Genomic DNA, 18,498 nt, shown 5'->3' with positions numbered 1-18,498 from the left:
ATAAAGTGGCGCCTCTTTAAGCAGAAGGAGGTATGTGCATACTAGGCTTGCGAAGACAGTCAGCCTCATTACGAGTTTGGTGGTATCCTGGTGGTAAATCTACTGAGATACCACCAAACTGTATTACTGTTACCACCACTTGGTCCGGCACAATTACTACCAGATTACAAGTGGTGGTAGGTGGTCTTTGTCCCCATTAATATGAGTCAATAGGAATCCATGGGGATTTCAGTGCATTACCGCCAGTGGTATTTCCACCAGCGATAATACTGCCGATTTGGCAGTTTGGGGGCAGAAAGGCAAACTGCCCCTGGACTTGCGCGATCTCAATGTCACCTGGCCTAGTAAGATCTTTGTCTGTCTTCGCCCTGTTCCCCCTTCCTGGCCTCGTCACGTCTGTGTATAGGCGTGTTATAAATGCCAGATCATATCATAAGGCATTCTGCTGGAGGTTATTTCTCTGCCTTACCTCCAAACCTGTAGTTCGAATGGGTGGTAATGCAATGGTAACTCCGTTATACCACCGTTTTTGGCCACACAGCCAAGCTCATGAGGCACACATGTGTCAGCAAATGTGTCAGCAAATCAGAATCTATACTTTTACTCACTTACATAAATCTCAAACTTAAAGATTTCTTAATACCCATGAAGAAAAGTGTAATGTGCGTGACAGTCAATTAAAGTTTATTTCTTCATTTTGTAGATACTCTAATTTCACTACACTTGTAGAATGGACCACTCATTTTTAGCACAAAGATTTTTATAATAGGGTTATACAAAGTCTTTTCAGTGACACATTTCAGATAGTACAAAGTAATATGAAGCTGTCACGATATATGGACTGAAATCATATGTCATAATAGGTTGTACCAGGGTGAAACTTCCATGTGTGATCCATATTGACAACTAATGTAGCCTAGTACATACCAGAGTGGTCATTGAGATGATTATCTATTGTTGTGGTTTACTCACTAAATCATTCCAATACCCTAATCCATATTTTTGCTCTGCAATTTATAGCATTTTGTGCTTCACTATTTGGTATATGTCATTTTTTATTTTCTAGATTTGGAATTTGATTCCCTAATTTTTCCAAGTAAATTTGTATTGGCATTTTTAAACAATTTATACTGGAAAAAAACGAAATCCCCCCCCCCTCGCTCCGTCCCCCAAGTCATGGTTCTTAGCTTCTGTTTCCTCATAAAGGACACGTTTGCCGTTGCTTCCCTTCTTGTCTCGTATCTTCTACTTTCTGTCCCTGCTCTGTACACACTTTGTTTCCTCCCTCTTCTTTCCTTGCTGGTGGCCATACCCTCTTCTTTTCCCTTTTCTTTCCTTCTCTTTTTGTAATTGCACAAGCCACCTCTATACATGACCCAGAAGCTTCATCTTCCTCGGACAACAGGCTCTCTTGTAGTCATTTATAAGAAATTGCAGTACCAAATCCCAGTCCAAGAGAAATTTCTGATGTTCTCACCTTATGGAATATGTCACTTTTTCCACGGCGGCCAAGGTCCAAATATTCCCTACCCATTCGTGCTCCGTGGGTGCCTCTTTAACCTTCCATTTGTGGGTCACCAACAAGGCCCCTGCCATCACTAGGATTACATTTATTTTCCATTGGGCTTTTTCGTGGGTAGTTTTTCCAGAGTCCCATCTAGGCCCAGTATAAACAGACCTTTGTTTGTCGTTCTTTCCAGTCCCAATATATCCTTCATTGCTTCTTGAATCAGCCTCCAAAAAGGTTACATTATTGGCCATTGCCACCATACATGACCCCCAGGATCCTTCCCCTCCACACCCCCTCTAACAAGCTTTGGATGTCCTCCGATATATTTTAGCCAGTTTACTCGGGGTGAGGTGCAACTGATACATCATTTTTGCCCAGATTTCTTGAATTTGCAGTGAGTTTGTCAGTTTGGGTATATTCGCCCATAGGTTTTGCCATTGGTCGAAGTCTATCTCTTGATTTACTTCCTTTTTGCGGTTGCACATGAACTTTCTTTAGCCCTGCGTCTTTGCCCTCTTTGAGAAGTCTGTAAATCTCCTCCACCAGGTGTCTGTCTCCTGCGTTGGTTGAAACGTACTTCTCAACTGGGGTCACTTCCCTTGTCGCTGCTTACTTTATTTTAGGGGCCTGGGCACAGTGTCTAAGCTGGGCGTAATGGAATCTTTCCCCTTCTCCTACTCCAAAGTCACTCTTACATTGGAGATATGATTTCATCTCCTCCGCTTCGTGAAGGTCCCTTAGCATCCAACGTCCACCTTCTTGCCATTTGACGAATTCTGTCTTGACCCACCAGGGCATGAATTGTGGGTTCTTGAAAATCAGGGAGAGCGGGGATGGGAAAGTGGTAAATTTGGACCCCTTTACCACTTCATCCCATGTTTGCCCTAACAGGGCCTCGATGTCACTGCAATTCAAATTGTGAGGTCTGTCTTCTCAGGGTAGCCACAATCATTTTCCAGGTCCATACTCACCACCGCCTTATCCATTTCCCTCCATTATTCCCCCTGTCGTCCTTCTCCCAGTCTCTTAACACCCTGATCTGTGCTGCACAGTAATATGCTATTGGGTTGGGGGGTTCCCCCATCACTCCTTTACTCCTGGGTTGTTGCATCAGTGTGCGTGATATTCTTGTTTTCTTCTGCTCCAAATATATGTCTGAATGTATTTGCGCAGTTTTCTGAAGAAAGAGGTCGGGACCTTAGCAGGGATTGCCATAAACGCATACACTAGTTTCGGCAAGATTACCATCTTTAAGGCATTGATCCTGCCCATCCAGGATATGGTTAAGGGGCCCCATCCGTGAAGCAATTTCTTAATAACCTCCAACAGAGGTGAATAGTTAGCCTCGTATAGTTGGTTGATGGCTTTTGTTATGTATATTCCCAGACATCGTATTTTATACGGAGCCCAGGAGTACGCTGAGCCGACCTTCATTTCCCTTTCCTTTTCTGGTTTAATTTGTAGACTCAGCACCTCTGATTTGTTCTTGTTTATTTTCAGCCCTGCAACCTGCCCAAACTCTGCCATGGCCCTATCTACTGCTTCTAGGCACTCCTGTGGATTTGTTCGGGTTAGCAGCATGTCATCTCTCGAATGCAGCCACTTTGCGGACCCTCCCACAAATGGGACCCCTTCAATTTCTTGGGTAGTTTTAATCATGCTTAGGAGCAGATCTAGGTGAATGGCATATAATAACGGCGATAGGGGGCATCCCTGTTTCGTTTCTCTAGATACTGCCACCGGGTCAGAGAGTTCCCTATTGATCGGTAGGCGTAAAGACAGGTTTTGATAGTTGGCTTCTATTTTGGATATGAACGCCTCCCTGAATCCCATTAATCAGTAATATGTACATCAGCATGTGTATGCTCTACTGTGCTCTAACACTTCTTTCCAAGGGAGTCATCACTAGAAGGACCCGGGCAAATTCTAGAGAACCGGATCATGTATATGTTCTCGACAGGGTAGAGTTGTTTTTCCTCTATGAAAGGCAGTTACATGGCATTTAAAGATTAAATCAGCACACACATATGCACTGGTTTGCAGACATTTACATTCGATTTGGCTGCTGCTGAGCGTGCAGGGTTCGAGGAAACTTCATGGAAAGATGCTTAAAATATAGTTCATGTCTGAAATAAGAATGGTTTACACTACTGCAGGGGCACAATTAGCCTCGTTAATGATGTGTTTTGGACCTTAAAAACTCATCCAAACATGACATTAATGACAGTTCATCCAAACAAAGCTATGCAAGAACTGCACCAGCCATCAATTCAACAATGAAATGGAATGCTCCAGACAAGGAAGCAAAGAAAGAGCATGTTCTTAACATTTAAAGTCAATCTTCCTAAACAACTCAGTGATGTATACAACATAGCTTAAGATATCTCCACCTCATCACCTAGAGATGATAATTATATCTGTCGAAGCATAACCTTTTATCTATATAGATTTATTTATGATTCCTAGAAAAGAATTTATCAGCAAAGAAATGAAAAGTCTGTTTTTTCCACATGATTTTTGTTACGATTTAAAAGTGCAAGGCAGGCATCTAACATACTCCCATTTTGTTGAATATGAAAAGCACTGTGTGCGTAATAATCATTTTGCTTTGAAGCTTCATGATACAGTCTTTTGACTGGTTCTGAACTGCCTTCTGACAGTGAGTGACGTATTCACACCGGACACTTTAAGCTCTGCAGCTGACCATGCAAGCACAGCAGACTATGGAAATGATCGTTTTCTCGTGGGTCGTTTCTGTATCTTCAAGCATCTTAATTCACACAGTTACATTATTACAGGCAAATGCAAACAGCACAAAGGACACAACGTCTTGAAGTCCACATCAAACGCTCCTGCTTTCTGACACATGATTTGGGCGGACCCCGCCGGATCATTTTTTCAAGTTATTGCACCATAGTGTGCTGCCTTTTTCAGCCTTGCTTTCCCTCCCATCCTTCCTGTGATCCAGAGTTAGACCGGGTAACTGCAGTGTGGGATCCCCTTCCCACCATTTCCTGTCCCCATTCCCGATGACTTGACTCTTGTAAGCCGCGTCCTTTTGTCTCAATGGGCAAAAAGCAGGCAGCTATGGCTGCTAGAACAGTGCAGCCACTGTAGACCAACAGTGTTAAGTAAACTGAAGATTCTAGCATCACCTAAGGAGAAACAGAGAGATCACCAGGTGAGAGGTAGGATACAATAGTGACATTTCACATCAATTCTCCCTTAAAGCATAACAAAATATATTTTTCAGAAATGTAATGAACTGTGACCCCCAAATGAAACATTGACCAACACCTTTTTATAAGAACTCTTATTCTGCTTCTGAGGAATAACGTTATCGCCCGAAAACAATCTTACGCCATTTCTGCAATTACATTTTTTTTATAACAAATGTTACCACATTTCATCAAAAAAATAGATGGGGGTCTGGGTGATTAATTAAGGTTGGGGGAGACTGCGGAGGGCTTCCCCCGCATTTCTTTACAATAAAATGTGCAAAGAAATCATAAAATAAAATGTGATGTTTTCGGATTCGCAGTATAACAAATAATTTGATGCATTCAAGTAGAACCCAAAAAACATGATCATTATATTTCCAAGAGTGTCTTGCTAGCACCTCAGGGGTACAACAGATCAATATATCGCAAACTCCTGAGGACATGTTTTAGGAGGCAATTCCTAATTGGTGATTACCAAGGAAGAACAAAGGCCAACATGCTTAATTCCCCAACAGATGCATGCATTCACTTAATTGAAGGGGATTTGGAAAATGGAAAGCTGGCCCATAAAAGGGCCTCATTACTAGGTCCCAGTCCGGTAAAAATGCCAGAGTCACCCTAAATTACTAGGGGAATCCAGGCGTGGACCCCTTGCTCACTATTCTTAGAGAGGCACAGCTCCACTCTACCGATGAGGTCCAACCAGACTGAAACACGTGTCTGGGGTTGCTGTTGGTACTCTTGCTCAGAGGAGAATTCCCTAGCATTTCAGTGCTGGACTGCCCCAGGCAGGACAAATACTGATATCCTTTGGATATTTCTCCTCTGTGAAAGATAGTGAGCTAAAGAATCTGGGTAAGGCCCTTGTAACCAGAGCTAATGTCTGGCAGAGGGATTCCCAGGACCCCCTTGTTGTTTTTGCATATTTTAAAACTTTGGGTGTCCCCCTAAGTTACTAGGGGAATTCAGGCGTGGACCCGTTGCGCACTGTTCTTAGAGAGGCACAGCTCCACAATACCAATGAGGTCCAACCAGACTGAAACAAGTGTCTGGGGTTGCTGTTGGTACTCTTGTTCAGAGGAGAATTGCCTGGCATTTCAGTGCTGGACTTCCCCAGGGCATGACAAAGACTGATATCCTTTGGATAATTCTCCTCTGTGAAAGATAGTGAGCTAAAGAATCTAGGTAAGGCCCCTGTAACCAGAACTAATGCCTGGCAGAGGGACTCCCAGGACTCCCCCTTGTTTTTTTGGATAATACCGGCAATGGCATTTTTACCAGACCGGGGAGACCTGGCATATCTGACCTGCTGGTAGATCAGGCCCCTATCGGCAAAGAAATGCCAGAATCAGCACCACTGGTACTACCGGTTCCAGTAATTCCAGCAATCCCATCCCATGGAGTTCTAACGGACTCCATCGAATGGGAATTTAGCGGCGTCTCCACTGCCGTAATATCCCGGTAACACTGGGCTATCAGGTGGCAGAAACAGTAATGCAGTTTTGCCGGTATCCCGCCGGTATTTCCAGCAGGATACCGGCAAAACTGTAATGAGGGTCAAAAATTGCATGATTGTACTTAAGAAACAATCCCTTTTATTGTCTAACCTTCCAAGGTATTGCTATTTCTCTAAACACAAATGTATTATATAATCTGTGGGGTTGGGGCAGGCTCTGATGTCAGCCCAAAGTACTCACATTACTGTTGATGGACCATGTTTTATGTTTGTGTGTCATTTTAAGTTGTTGTGTGATTGGCAGGAATGGGCATTGTACACCACATTGGCAGTTTAGACATGGGGCCTCATTACAAGTTTGGCTGTAGCCTTGCCGGTAAAACCATCCGGCTGCCGCCAAACTTGCGAAATATCGTGGCACCCGTAAATGGGCAATTACCGGGTCATTACAGCCCAGCTGGACCCGGTAATTGCCCATTTGCAGGCGCCAGAATAAAATGCTCCCCATTCCCTTTGACCCCCAAAGGGCTCAAAGTGAATGGGGAGGTTGGATGCACCAGCACCATTCCTGAATGGTGCCGGTGCATCTGACATGCTCTGCTCGTGGGTGCCGGTACGCCCACCAGGTCAGACCTAGCGGGCGGGAAGGCACCCGTGAGTAGAACTCGTAGTTTGCCGGTCCGGTAACTACAGTACCGGCAAGCTTACCGGTACCCTAGTTACCGGACCGGCAAACTTGTAAACAGGCCCATGGTTTTACGGTATACCAGAAAGTCCTTAGATTCCATTGGGGATACATTATTATTTTCTTGACAAGCTAGGCTCATTTTTCTTATCCTTTGTAAAGAAGTGGTAGATGTTTGGATGGTTTTAGCGTTAGAGTGATGCTTATTTTCACAATCTGTGGCTTCACAACAAGTCCCCATACTAAAGTGCACTGGATAAGAGCAGATGGGCAGAAGGGGATGTCCAAAAAAGAAAACTTTAATCACTGGCATGACTAATGTATTCCTAGTTTGTAGTCCCTTTTTCTCTATACTTATAGGATGGTGGCCACAACTGGGGCTTAGCAGTTTGCACAGCAAAAGGTATTATTCTGAATGGCCAAGCCAGGGTGCTTACGTGAAGGCAGCTATGCCCGGCCCCACCAACACTGATTCCATTCTCTGGGTTGCCCATCAGTGCTTTTACATCCTCCAAATAACATTGACTTATAGCCAGTTTTAGTGGAGATAGTAGGCTGATCATAAGTAGAAATAAAGACTATGTACTGGGGGCTTGGCTAGGCACGCCATCGAGAAGATGGCCACCTGAGTGCCTCTGGCGTCGAGAGGGCGGAGAAGAAGGAATACAGCCCTTTTCCGGGAGCCAGACCCTAATTAGGATGGCAAAATGGTGCAACGGACCTTAGCTGCTGCATCCAGCTAAAATCTGCAGCTCTTGGGGTACCGGTTTTCATTGATATGAGCTGTGTCAAGGGAGACGCGTGGCAGGCTGGAAGATGGCAGCTCAGCGCTGTGTCTGCCCCGCGACTCCGACTGCTGATCGTTGTCAGAGCCGCTTTTGGCACTGTCTATGTGCATTGGCGGGATGCCAGAGAAGCACAACGTCTGCCTGCAGAGAGGAGGAGACCTCCACCCCGTGCTGGGGTGATCGTTGCCAGGGCATATCTTGGCACGGTCCAAGTGCCTTGGGGGGCTGCCTGAGCAGCACAGCATTATCCCAGTGACATCTGTTTGTGGGGAGGAGGAGCCCTGCACCCAGCACCAGAGCGAGCCAAGGAGCTTGGGGAGAGCAGAGTGGAGACCCCTCGGATGTGGTGAGTCGGTCACTGCAGGGGCGACTCTGTTGACCAACGGGCACTGGTGTGACTGCGGGGTGGGGTGTGTGAGGGTGCACCCTTCACCCCCGACTGACTGCCCCAGTGGTGTAGCTCCTCGGGGCTGGTCCTTGCAGTGGCTGGGAGAGGTTGACTTATTGTGGATAATGCAAGCGTGGGAAACTTAAGGCGGGGAACGTGTGAAATGATGGCGGCCCGTGAGGGAGGGGCACGTCTAGGAGCGTGGAGGTCTCCCCACACCATGGAGGCTCACCTATAGCACCAACAGCAGGAGGGCTCCCCGTTATAGCTGCACCTGACCCGTGGATTAAACAGTCCAATGGTGGCATGAGCATGCAAGGCTGTGCAGCTCCTCCAGCAACTAATTCATGGCAACATATTGAATCCACTCTGCAGGGGCCACAGGTGAGGGGACAGGGAGCCAACCTAGAGGAAAATCTATTACATTAAATCCCCTGCACCTATCCCGGGGGGGCAGGCCACCCTTACTGGCTGATGTGTTTCTTGGTGACTCAACTGCAATCAACCCTGGTGGGAGCTCGAGTGGATTGGCTGTTCGTATCGAAGTCCACTTGGGGAACAAGCCAGTTGGACCTGTGCTCGCATAGTGCGGGTCCTCCTGGAACGGCACTCACCCACTTGTGGGCCACGGTTCCCCTGGGAGTGGAGAGCAGTATCAAACAGATGTTCTTAGCCACCCAAAGCCCCACAACCACTGCGATGGCTAAAGTCCTGAGAAATGGCCAACAGGGGGACATCTCCACAATGCTGCAGAGGGTGGACAGGAACAGGGGCATTGAGTCTGTGACAGCCCCGGTACACAGCACTGATCCTCCTTCGGCCATGTTCATGCACATGTCTACGAAATCTGATCTGCAGGATCTGCTGGCTGAAATCCGCAAGGAGATTCATGAAAGTATGGAGGAGCTTTCCCAAAAAATCCTGGCACTGGACACGGGGTCGCTCATGCGGAACACAGGGTGTCAGAGGTGGAAGACACACTCTGCAAGCAATCCTACGTGGTGGATGGAGGAATGTTCCAATTGTCTGGAGACCCTGGATGCGCACTGCACTACCTTGGAGGACAAGCAGGAGGATGGGGAGAACCCCTCCTACAGGAATTACAACTGCATCCGCGGTATCTCGGCTTCAGTAAGGGACAAGGAATTACCAACCTTTGTGGCTGACCTTTTTCGCTCCATCCTCAAACTGCCTGCGGAACAGGACAATGAACTCGACAGAACACACCGCACCAGATCCTGCAACGCCTTTAACCAGGATAGGCCTGCGGATGATCTGTCACGGGTTCATTTCTTACAACTTAAGGAGCGCATAATTGCAGCAGCTAGACCCACGTCCACTATCACCTTTCACAATATCCTTGTACCAGGACCTAGCAGCAATAAACGTAAAGCGCTGCAACCATTATCTGAGTGAATCCGGCGGATCCTAGAGAGGGGGAGTCAAAGGAGGGGGGCCCTGGTGGAGATGCAGATCCATAATCCTCGCAAAAATGGTGCAAGGAAGACCTGAAGGTAAAGGTGATCCGTGGGGTTTTGGTCATGTGTCCCTGTGGAATCCCTGGGAGATGGGGTTGTTGGGCTGCCTGGTGGGATGGGAAGGGTTTACATCTGAAATGAAGGAGTAAGCCGGAGCACAGGGGCTGGGGAGGCTGGTGGTGTTACTCGAAAATCAGAGTTCTTCTCCGCCCTCCAAGTCGGGCCCTTGACAAATTAATGTTGGGAAGATGCTCATGTTTGAGCTTGTTTGGGGGAGGAGGGCGGGGGATGAGGGTGTTGCGTTCCAAAATGTTATTTGTGAGTCAGACATTCATACTAGGGCATTGCTGTGGGCATGGTTCACGAGAAGGGAAGGAGGGATGGAAACCTAAACTCACAGGGCCATGTCGGCTGATGTAGCAAATGCCGCATGGGGGGGGAGATACCATGGCGATGGGCACTTGGAATGTTCAGGGCCTGAACTCCCCGGTCAAAAGAAAGTCAGTTCTTGGCAAACTAAGGGACATGTCCCTCTCTATTGTGTTCCTGCAGGAGACTCAACTGCTTGCGCAAGACGAACGGCGCATGAAAAACATGGAGTTCCCAAACCAGTACTTCGCCCCAGGAGGAGAGAAAAGTCAAGGTCCTTCGAGATCCACAGGGGAGATATCTATGTGTTAAGGGACAACTACGGGACTGCACGTTCACCTTGATGTCCCGGTACGCTCCCAACGTCGACCAAGACAGATTCCTGGAAAGCCTCCTACTCAAAATATTGCCATTCACCAAGGGACAGATCCTCCTGGGTGGGGATTTCAATTTGGTTCCCAACCCCATAGTAGATAAGGCTCTCCAACCAACTAGGCTGGACTTCAAATACTCCACAGTATTTTGCCTTTTCCTCCGGGAACTGGGTTTCGTGGACACATGGAGGCTGGCTCACAGGGATGTTAGGGATTTCTCCTTTTCCTTACATGTCCACAGGGGCTTCTCAAGGTTCGGCCTAGTACTGATTCCCAGCACACTATACCCATTGTCCGGGAGGCGGAAATAGGCATACGTTCGCTATCCGACCATACTCCCATACTGGTAACCCTAGCAATATTGGAAAGACCTGCAAGGCCCAGGCGCCCATGGAAATTGTACGATCCAGTGCTCAGGGACCCTCTCCTGGCCGGGGAGATAGGGGAAGTAATCTACAATTATTTTAAAGAAAACAAAAAGTCTGGTCCTTCGCAGGACATGGTGCGGATGCTATGAAGGCAGTGGCAAGGGGCAAACTTATTAGTAGGACACCACCATATACCAGAGCGAGGATGTTAACCCGCAAGGGGCTAGAAAAAGAGGTTGCCCGTGCTGAGCAGCAACACAAGCCATCAAGGTCCTGCAGAGCAATGCAGGCTCTGAGAGTGGCGCAGAAGCAACTGGAAGCACATCTGGCAGACAGAATGACTCAGGCAATACTGAACACTAGGCAGTTTTACTACGCCAAGGGGAATCAGGCTAACCGGCTGCTGGTAGCCAAGCTGCGCAAACTCTAGACCCGGAACTCGGTCCAGGCCATACGTGATAGACAAGAGGTGTTACAGCGGGATGAGCCTGCCAAAATGGGCATCTTTGAAGCACACTTTTCTGCAGTATGTAAGGGGGACCGACTGCTGGATTAGGCCCAAGCCCGCTATTTGAGGGATGCTCACCAGCCTCGCCTCTCTCTAGAAGATCGTGAGGTCCTCAAGGCACCTATATCACTGGGGATGCTAGAATGGGCTATAAAATCATTGAAAAATAAGGCCCCGGGTCCCGATGGCTTCATGGACCCTTTTCACAAGAGGTTTTATAATATTCTGGTTCCTCCGCTGGTGAGACTGTTCAATTCTTTCATGACCTCAAAAAGGGTTACCCCGTCTATGGGAGCCTCGACGACCATCTTGCTCCCTAAACCAGGGAAGGGTCCGTCCCTCTGCGATTCATATTTATTTATTTGTTTATTTATTACATTTAAATAGCACACCTAACCTTTGGGCATCTGGGCGCTATTGTTTAAGAGAAGGGTTACAGCGAGTTACATTTTCGACATATTCCATATCAGTTCTTGTGCTTAAGGAGACAGTTACATCTAGTTACTTTTCATGCTTAGTCAAATACTTAATGCAGTTACAGTTGCAATTGTTTTTATGGATACGTTTCAAGCTTAGACCAAGTCGTAACAATTAACATATTGCATAATACTTTTCTTGGATCCCTTAGATGTGCCTCGTCTGAGGGGGCTAGGATGGTGTTTAGTGTTCAGGGGTTGGGCTAGGGGTCGTTTTTGATATCTTGGTTGAAGAGCCAGGTTTCGAGTTTTGTACGGAATGACCAGAGTGATGGGTCCATCGTTAGCTCCGGGGGCATGGCATTCCATTAGTTAATATCTCTGTGGTGTCAGCTGGCCCCCGAACACCATTCTGGTTGGTCTCGATGGTTGAGCTTTGGATATTTGGTTGGAGAGGTAGCAGTATTTTGAATTTAATTCGGTCTCTGACTGGGAGCCAACAGATTATTTTTTCTGTTTGTGGTTATGTGATCTGATTTGGGGATGCTGAGTGCTGCTCTAATTGCATTGCTTTGGACAATCTGAAGTTTTGTGATGTTTTTTGCTGAGAAGCCTATGAAGATGACATTATAGTAATCGATCCTGGGGAGGATTAGGGCTCTGGCCAATGTCATGCGGTTCTCAGCAGTTAATAGAGGTTTGCAAGCTGTGATGAGTTTCACAGTGTATGCAGAGGCGGAGGTGATGGCATTGGCTTGACGGGAGTCTAGTTATAGCCCTAGTGTTTTGACTTCTTTGGCAACTGTGATGTTGGTCCCATCGATGTTAAAGGATTTGTAAGTGGATGGGAGGTTCTTCAGCCTGGTAGGACTGCCTATGATCAGAAACTCTGTTTTATCGTCAGTAAGACAGATTTCACGTTGAGCCATCCATGCTTGGATATCGTGGTAGATGGAGTTCAGGGATTTGGAGTCAGTGTCCTAATCGCCCGTGATTGGTAGGTCATCAGCGTAAATTGTGTATGTGACACCCAATTTGTCTAGCCGGTCAAAGAGCAGTTTTGTGAACGCATTGTATAGCGTGGGGGAGACACACGATCCTTGTGGGACTCTGCATGTGACTGGGGTGGGGGGTGCTGTCAGTGTCCTAATCGCCCATGATTGGTAGGTCATCAGCGTAAATTGTGTATGTGACACCCAATTTGTCTAGCCGGTCAAAGAGCAGTTTTGTGAATGCATTGTATAGCGTGGGGGTGACACACAATCCTTGTAGGACTCTGCATGTGACTGGGGTGGGGGGTGCTGCTGCCGTGGGGGAGAAGACTCATTGATCATTTGGAGAGGAATGATTCAATCCAGTTTATGGCGTTATTCGAGAAGTGGGAGTTGCTAGCTAGGTGGCGGCATAGGATGTTGTGATTCACCAAATCGAAGGCTGCCGAGAGGTCCAGTAAGAGGAGGATGGCTAGGTCACCTCTGTCTCTGATTTGTTTCATTTGGATTTTAAGATCTGGCAAGGCTGTTTCAGTGCCATGGCCGAGTATAAATCCTGATTGGCAAAGGCCGAGTAGATTATGCTTTTCAAGGTAGTACTGGATTTGTACATAGGCCACTCTGTCTAATATTTTTAGTAGAAAGGGAACTGTGGTAATGGGCCTGTAGTTGGTTGACACATTAGGGTCTAGTGTGAGTTTCTTCAGTAGCGGAAGTACCCACATGGCCGTCAGGTTTTCTGGCACTTTGTTAGAGGCAAAGGAGTTGTTAATTAAGGATGTGATGAACGTGGCTAGATTATTTGCCCATTCCTTGATCAGCGTGGCAGGCCAAATCTCTCCTTGACATTTTGATGGTTTTAGGCCCTTTATGATTTTGATAGACTCATCTCCAGTAATAGGTGAGAATTTGAAACCTTGGGTGAGTTTTCGTAGGTTTGAGTTCTGCGGTTGTAGTTTTGGGTGGGTGGGCGAGCTTCAGTTTTATTAGATTATCTTGTGTTGTAGGGTTGCGATTTTGTCCATGAGTACTTTTTGTATGCTTTCGCACCAAGCTTGGTCTTAGATGCAGTGATCACGAGTCTGAAAAGGTGATTCTAGTTCCTGAAGGAAAGAAAAGAGCTCCTTGGTGTCAGAATTGGCGTTTTCAATATGAATGCTGTACATGTTGCTCTTAGCTTGGAGAGTGGCTTCTTTATATTCAGAAGCTAGGGTGGTGACTTGACATTTATTGTTGTGGCTCTGTTTTTTTTTTAAGTTACTTTCTGCGCTTCTTTTTCTATTGCATAGGTCTTTAAGCTCTGAGGTGAACCAGTGATTGATGTGAGCTTTGGGTTTAGCTTTGCAAGTACCAATGGGGGCCAATGCGTTAATGGCTGCCTCCATGGTCTGGGGTTGGTGATCTCCTCATCATGTGCTGAAAGTGTTGAGAGCAAGGGCAGCATGTTAGCCAGTGTGATGTTGCAGTAGTTGCGAGTTTGAATTGTGGGTGCAATGGTGGTGGGTGAATTTGACAGTGTGGATGTGTTGATGGCGAACAGTATAGTGTTGTGGTCTGACCTGGGGCAGGGGTCATTGTATATATCCGTGGAGCAGTTGTGGTCGGCCAGCTAGTCTGGAGTGCAGCCTTTGGCATGGGTGGGGCCTGCAGTGCGAAGGGTAAATCCTTGTGCTTCTATGGTGTTGGACAGAGCTGTGGCTTGGGTGTCGATGCTATTGTAGAGACCTAGGTTAAAGTCCCCTAGAATGATAACCTTGGAGGAGGGATTGAGGTCTGTGGTTAGTAGTGCGGGTATGTCCTCTTCAAAGGATGAGGTGTGGCCCATAGGCCAGTAAAGGAGGTGGATAAGGGGCGATGCTGTGGCACATAACGTTATTTTGGCTCTCAGTGATTCTCCTGATGAGAAGACTTGGTTTGCAAGAGACGGGCCGGCTGCCGGATGTAGCAGGTTTCTGTTATGTCGATGAAGTCTAGGTTGTTGGTGGTGATTAAGTCTGATATGTCCAGGGGATGCGCAGGAAGAGATCTGGCATTGATGAGGGCCCCTTTGACAAGGCGGAGCATATCTTTTACTTTAGGCATGTTAGGTGACCTGTTTGCTTTAGGTATAGTAGGGTGGGTTTCCTTAGACTTGTGTGAGTTCCTAGGGTAAGGAGTAGTTTTCGTTTTGTCACAGAGTCTTTCATTTCTCTGATGCGTGGTGTGGGGATGGTAGTTGTTTTGATAGGTGAGGGGTTGCGGTGCCACCAGGGGTGGCAGAAGATATGTTGATCTAGGTTATGCATTGCTAGGTAGGTGGAGGTATTGGTCATAGAAATGTGTATGCTAGGGGGTGGATGGTATTCAAAGTCACCTAGGGCAGGAGGGGCGAGGCTAGCTAGGGGAGTGCTGTAATCAAATTACTTGCTAAGGGCATGCGGCTAGCACATAGGGTGCAGCTCCTGCTGTCGTGTATTTCGTGCAGTGTTAATCGGGGCACAACGTGGGGTAAGTAGCATTTGAGGTGGTACATTTTGGGCTGTGTAGGTCTGGGGCAGGTGAATTGTGTAACTTTTGCGGCTGTATTTTTGGCAAAAATAGCAGGGCATCAATAGCAATTACCTCCACGATCTTTAAGGTGCGACAGACAGGCAGGGACCTAGCATTCGCACAATGGCATGCATTAGATTTATGCTAATATCATCAGGGCTCTGAGCGCAGGCATAGTTCTATCATCAATAGGGGGGCAGCAGTAGCAGTTAGGTCAAAGTGTGACAGATAGGCAGAGCCCTAATCAACATTGCAGAAGTGCAGCAGATGAGATTGGGTGTGCTCAGGCATTGGTCTAGTGACTGTGGGCCAAGAGCTTTTGGAGTGAGTTAAAGAAGTAGGCGGCTAGCGCGGTACAGTTTGCCAGGTGGGCCTTTGGCTACTAGACACTTTTGGTAGTGATGCAGGGCGTTAAACAGTACAATTTGTTTCATAGGCTATAGACATATCACCCTATTGCACTCACTAATGTGGATTCAAAGCTTTTCTCAAAAATATTGGGCCGTGGAATGATGAGGGTTCTACCTGGGCTCATAGATGGGGATCAGATGGGATTTATTACAGGATGGAGGCACAGGACAACGTGAGACGTACATTGGGTTTGCTGGAGGTGGGAAGGAAGTTGTGCCTGGATCCTCGGATTATCACGCTGGATGCCCATAAAGCTTTCGATAGAGTGGACTGGGGTTACTTGAGGAGGGTCCTGGAAAGTTTTGGGTTTGGGCCTGGGTTCATTTGCTGGATTATGGCATTCTATCAACATCAATCCACACACTTGCGACTGAATGGGGCATTATCGTGCAGTCTCACCATCACCAGAGGCACAAGGCAGGGCTTCCCATTATCCCCGTTAATCTTTACCTTATGCATGGAGCCATTTGCCAACCGCATTAGAACTAAAGAGGCAATCAAGGGCGTGAGGGTGGGTGGCACAGACTATAAGGTGTACCTTTATGCAGACAACATCATGCTTACCCTGAGCAACTCTGCCTCCTCCCTGGGGATGGTATTGGAAGAGCTGGATGAGTTTGGCTAGGCCTCAGACTTTCGGGTGAACTATGGCAAGTTGCACGGACTGGATGTGTCCCTCAGACCCCAGGAAAAAGCGGCTATAGGAGCGCTTGCCCCTATGCAATGTACTCGGGACTCTATCCCGCACCTGGGGGTTTGTATCCTGAGCAAGCCATCAGATGTATATCGAACCAACTTTTTCATTTGCTGTTTTTGGAACTGTTCAGGGATTTGGGGGGCTGGGGGCACCAAGAGATTCCCTGGTTTGGCCACATCATAGCAGTAAAAATGAATCTGATCCCATATTTGCTCTACGTGTGTTTAGCACTGGCAGTGAGAGTCGCGGACTCAGACCTTTGTACACTTCAGAGGAAGATTTTTGGTTTAATTTGGGGGAACAAACCTGCTAGAATGTCCAGCAGGGTCTTGCTAAAGCCAGCGAGGGTGGGAGGTTTGGGGTTTTGCTATTATCTTGCAGCGCAGTTCACGCACACTTTCACCTGGGATGGGTCCACCTCACCGCCAAAGTAGAAATTAATCGTACAGGCCCAATCGGCAGTCGACATATCTTAGTTACCTGACGTAGTGGGGAGACACCTGGTGCAGGAATGGGGCTTCTCTTTGCTCGCAACAACCAAAAGCACACTCTATTACATGGGGAGGGCTTTCCGCAAATGGGTAATATCTAGGTGTTTGGGGCCCCTCCCACCCGTGTGGAATAACCTGGGCTTCCAGCCGGGTTGCAGGGGGGGGGCTTTAGCAAATGGGTGGAGGGGGATTGGAATGCCTACAGCAGCTTTATAAAGACAACAGGACAATGGCATTCGAAGAATGCAAGCTTACTTTTAACATACAAGAGTCGTAGCGTTTCAGATACACGCAGCTGAGGCTCTGGGACTCCTACCCGCACACGAGGAGGGGGGCCATTAGGTCCCTCTCTGCCCTTGAGCTGACACTAAAGGAGGGCACAATGGGAGGGTGGACCTCAAAGTTATACAAGCTTCCGGATACGGGAGACCCTGTCACGCGCTTGCCATATATGTCTAAATGGAAAGACGATTTGGGGAGCCCCGTCGAGGATGAGGCATTGTTGAAAATATGGGGTCGGATGCTCAAGTCCTCCCGTCATTACCTGTACCTGGAAGGCGACCGAAGGCCCGGTGGTTCAAATGTGGTGGGTAAGGGCTTGGGACATTCTGGTGGCAGACACAATTATGGCACTGTGTGAAGGGCGATACCAAAAGTATGTCTCGGTGTGGACCCCATTCATTGACTTTGCCGAGAGATACCCTGCAATGGCCGCCAGGCCCCCAATGTGCAACCCTTTTCTCCTCTGTGATCCTGCCTTGCCCCTGGAAGCAAGGAAGGGGTGGCTGGTACCAAGGGGCATGAGGGGGGGAAACCAGATTCGAGTGCATCTAACCCACGTCTGTACTGCACTGATCTCCAGCAAACCTGAAGGTCCAGGGGTCGTGTCCCAAAATTGTTCACATTGTATTGTACCTGATGATAAGCTTGTTTCTGTACTCACAACATGTTAACTTAAATAAAAAGTTATTTGGAAAAAGAAAAGAAACTATGTACTAAGAGTATATAACTCACTATTGTGGGTAAAAGTTTTTATATGCCAACCTCATGTCTCCTTTCCTCCATATTTATGAGCAATTACTAAATACAATTTGTGTAGGGATATCTACTTCCAGGCTTCCAGATGAGGAAAAATCCTCCACCTTACCAAAAGTGTGCGAGCCAACAGTGAGCCTCATTGTTTTTACTTCTCTTGCAAGGATAACTGAGAGAAAAAGTCTTTAGTGGCCGGCTTGTGCTGCTTGCATGTTGTAGCACTTACCTTGCGGCCCTGATGATGGGTCTGCTCACCTGAACGCCTCACAAACCAGCAAAGGAGCTTGATCACTCCAGCTTGGCCTGCCAAAATGTTGTAAATACCTTTCATGGCTGCTTGGTTTAAGACAGAATATAATTTTGCCTTCAAGGGCTTTTGCGCTTCATTGCCTTGTGGCAGGCCTGCCTCCTGATTTTTGCACCAATGCACACATCCCTGGCACTGGTCGAAGCAATGACGGGCGTTCCAGCTGCTTTATCACATCTGCTTAGCATTTGACACCCCTGCCAGAAACATAACTTGCTAGTACTGTGGGTAGACCTGGGTAAACAGTCCAGTCTACTTCCAAAACCTCTGATTACTTTGAGGGTCTTATTAGGTCTAAAAGTAATGCCACCAGAAAAGGTCCCTTTTAGCAAGTTATTAAAAAAGTTGTGTAGGCAAAGAATAATTCAGTTTGTAATTTAGCAGCATCCAAATAAAGTCGGTGGAACCCTGATGTTGGGGCAAATACAGAAGAACTGAGTACAGGGTATGCAGCATAGAAGGAATATAGTTGTAG

The 18,498-nt window shown here is 47.2% G+C and overlaps 1 protein-coding gene across 4 annotated transcripts in view; it reads right to left on the bottom strand.

The window, feature by feature from the left end:
- Window positions 1-667: 667 nt before the first annotated feature.
- Window positions 668-18,498, bottom strand: part of SVOP (SV2 related protein) — a 750,499-nt gene continuing 732,668 nt past the window's right edge. For all 4 annotated transcript variants that reach the window (XM_069619446.1, XM_069619445.1, XM_069619448.1 and 1 more), the window contains one exon: window positions 668-4,665. In XM_069619446.1, coding sequence (XP_069475547.1) covers window positions 4,441-4,665 — 225 coding nt within the window. In that variant the 3' untranslated portion in view covers window positions 668-4,440. The remainder of the gene's footprint in view (window positions 4,666-18,498) is intronic.

This window comes from Ambystoma mexicanum, chromosome 10, assembly GCF_040938575.1.
Source record: "Ambystoma mexicanum isolate Mex_15411 chromosome 10, UKY_AmexF1_1, whole genome shotgun sequence".
Taxonomy (NCBI): domain Eukaryota; kingdom Metazoa; phylum Chordata; class Amphibia; order Caudata; family Ambystomatidae; genus Ambystoma; species Ambystoma mexicanum.
This window is presented reverse-complemented; position numbering and strand designations above follow the sequence as displayed.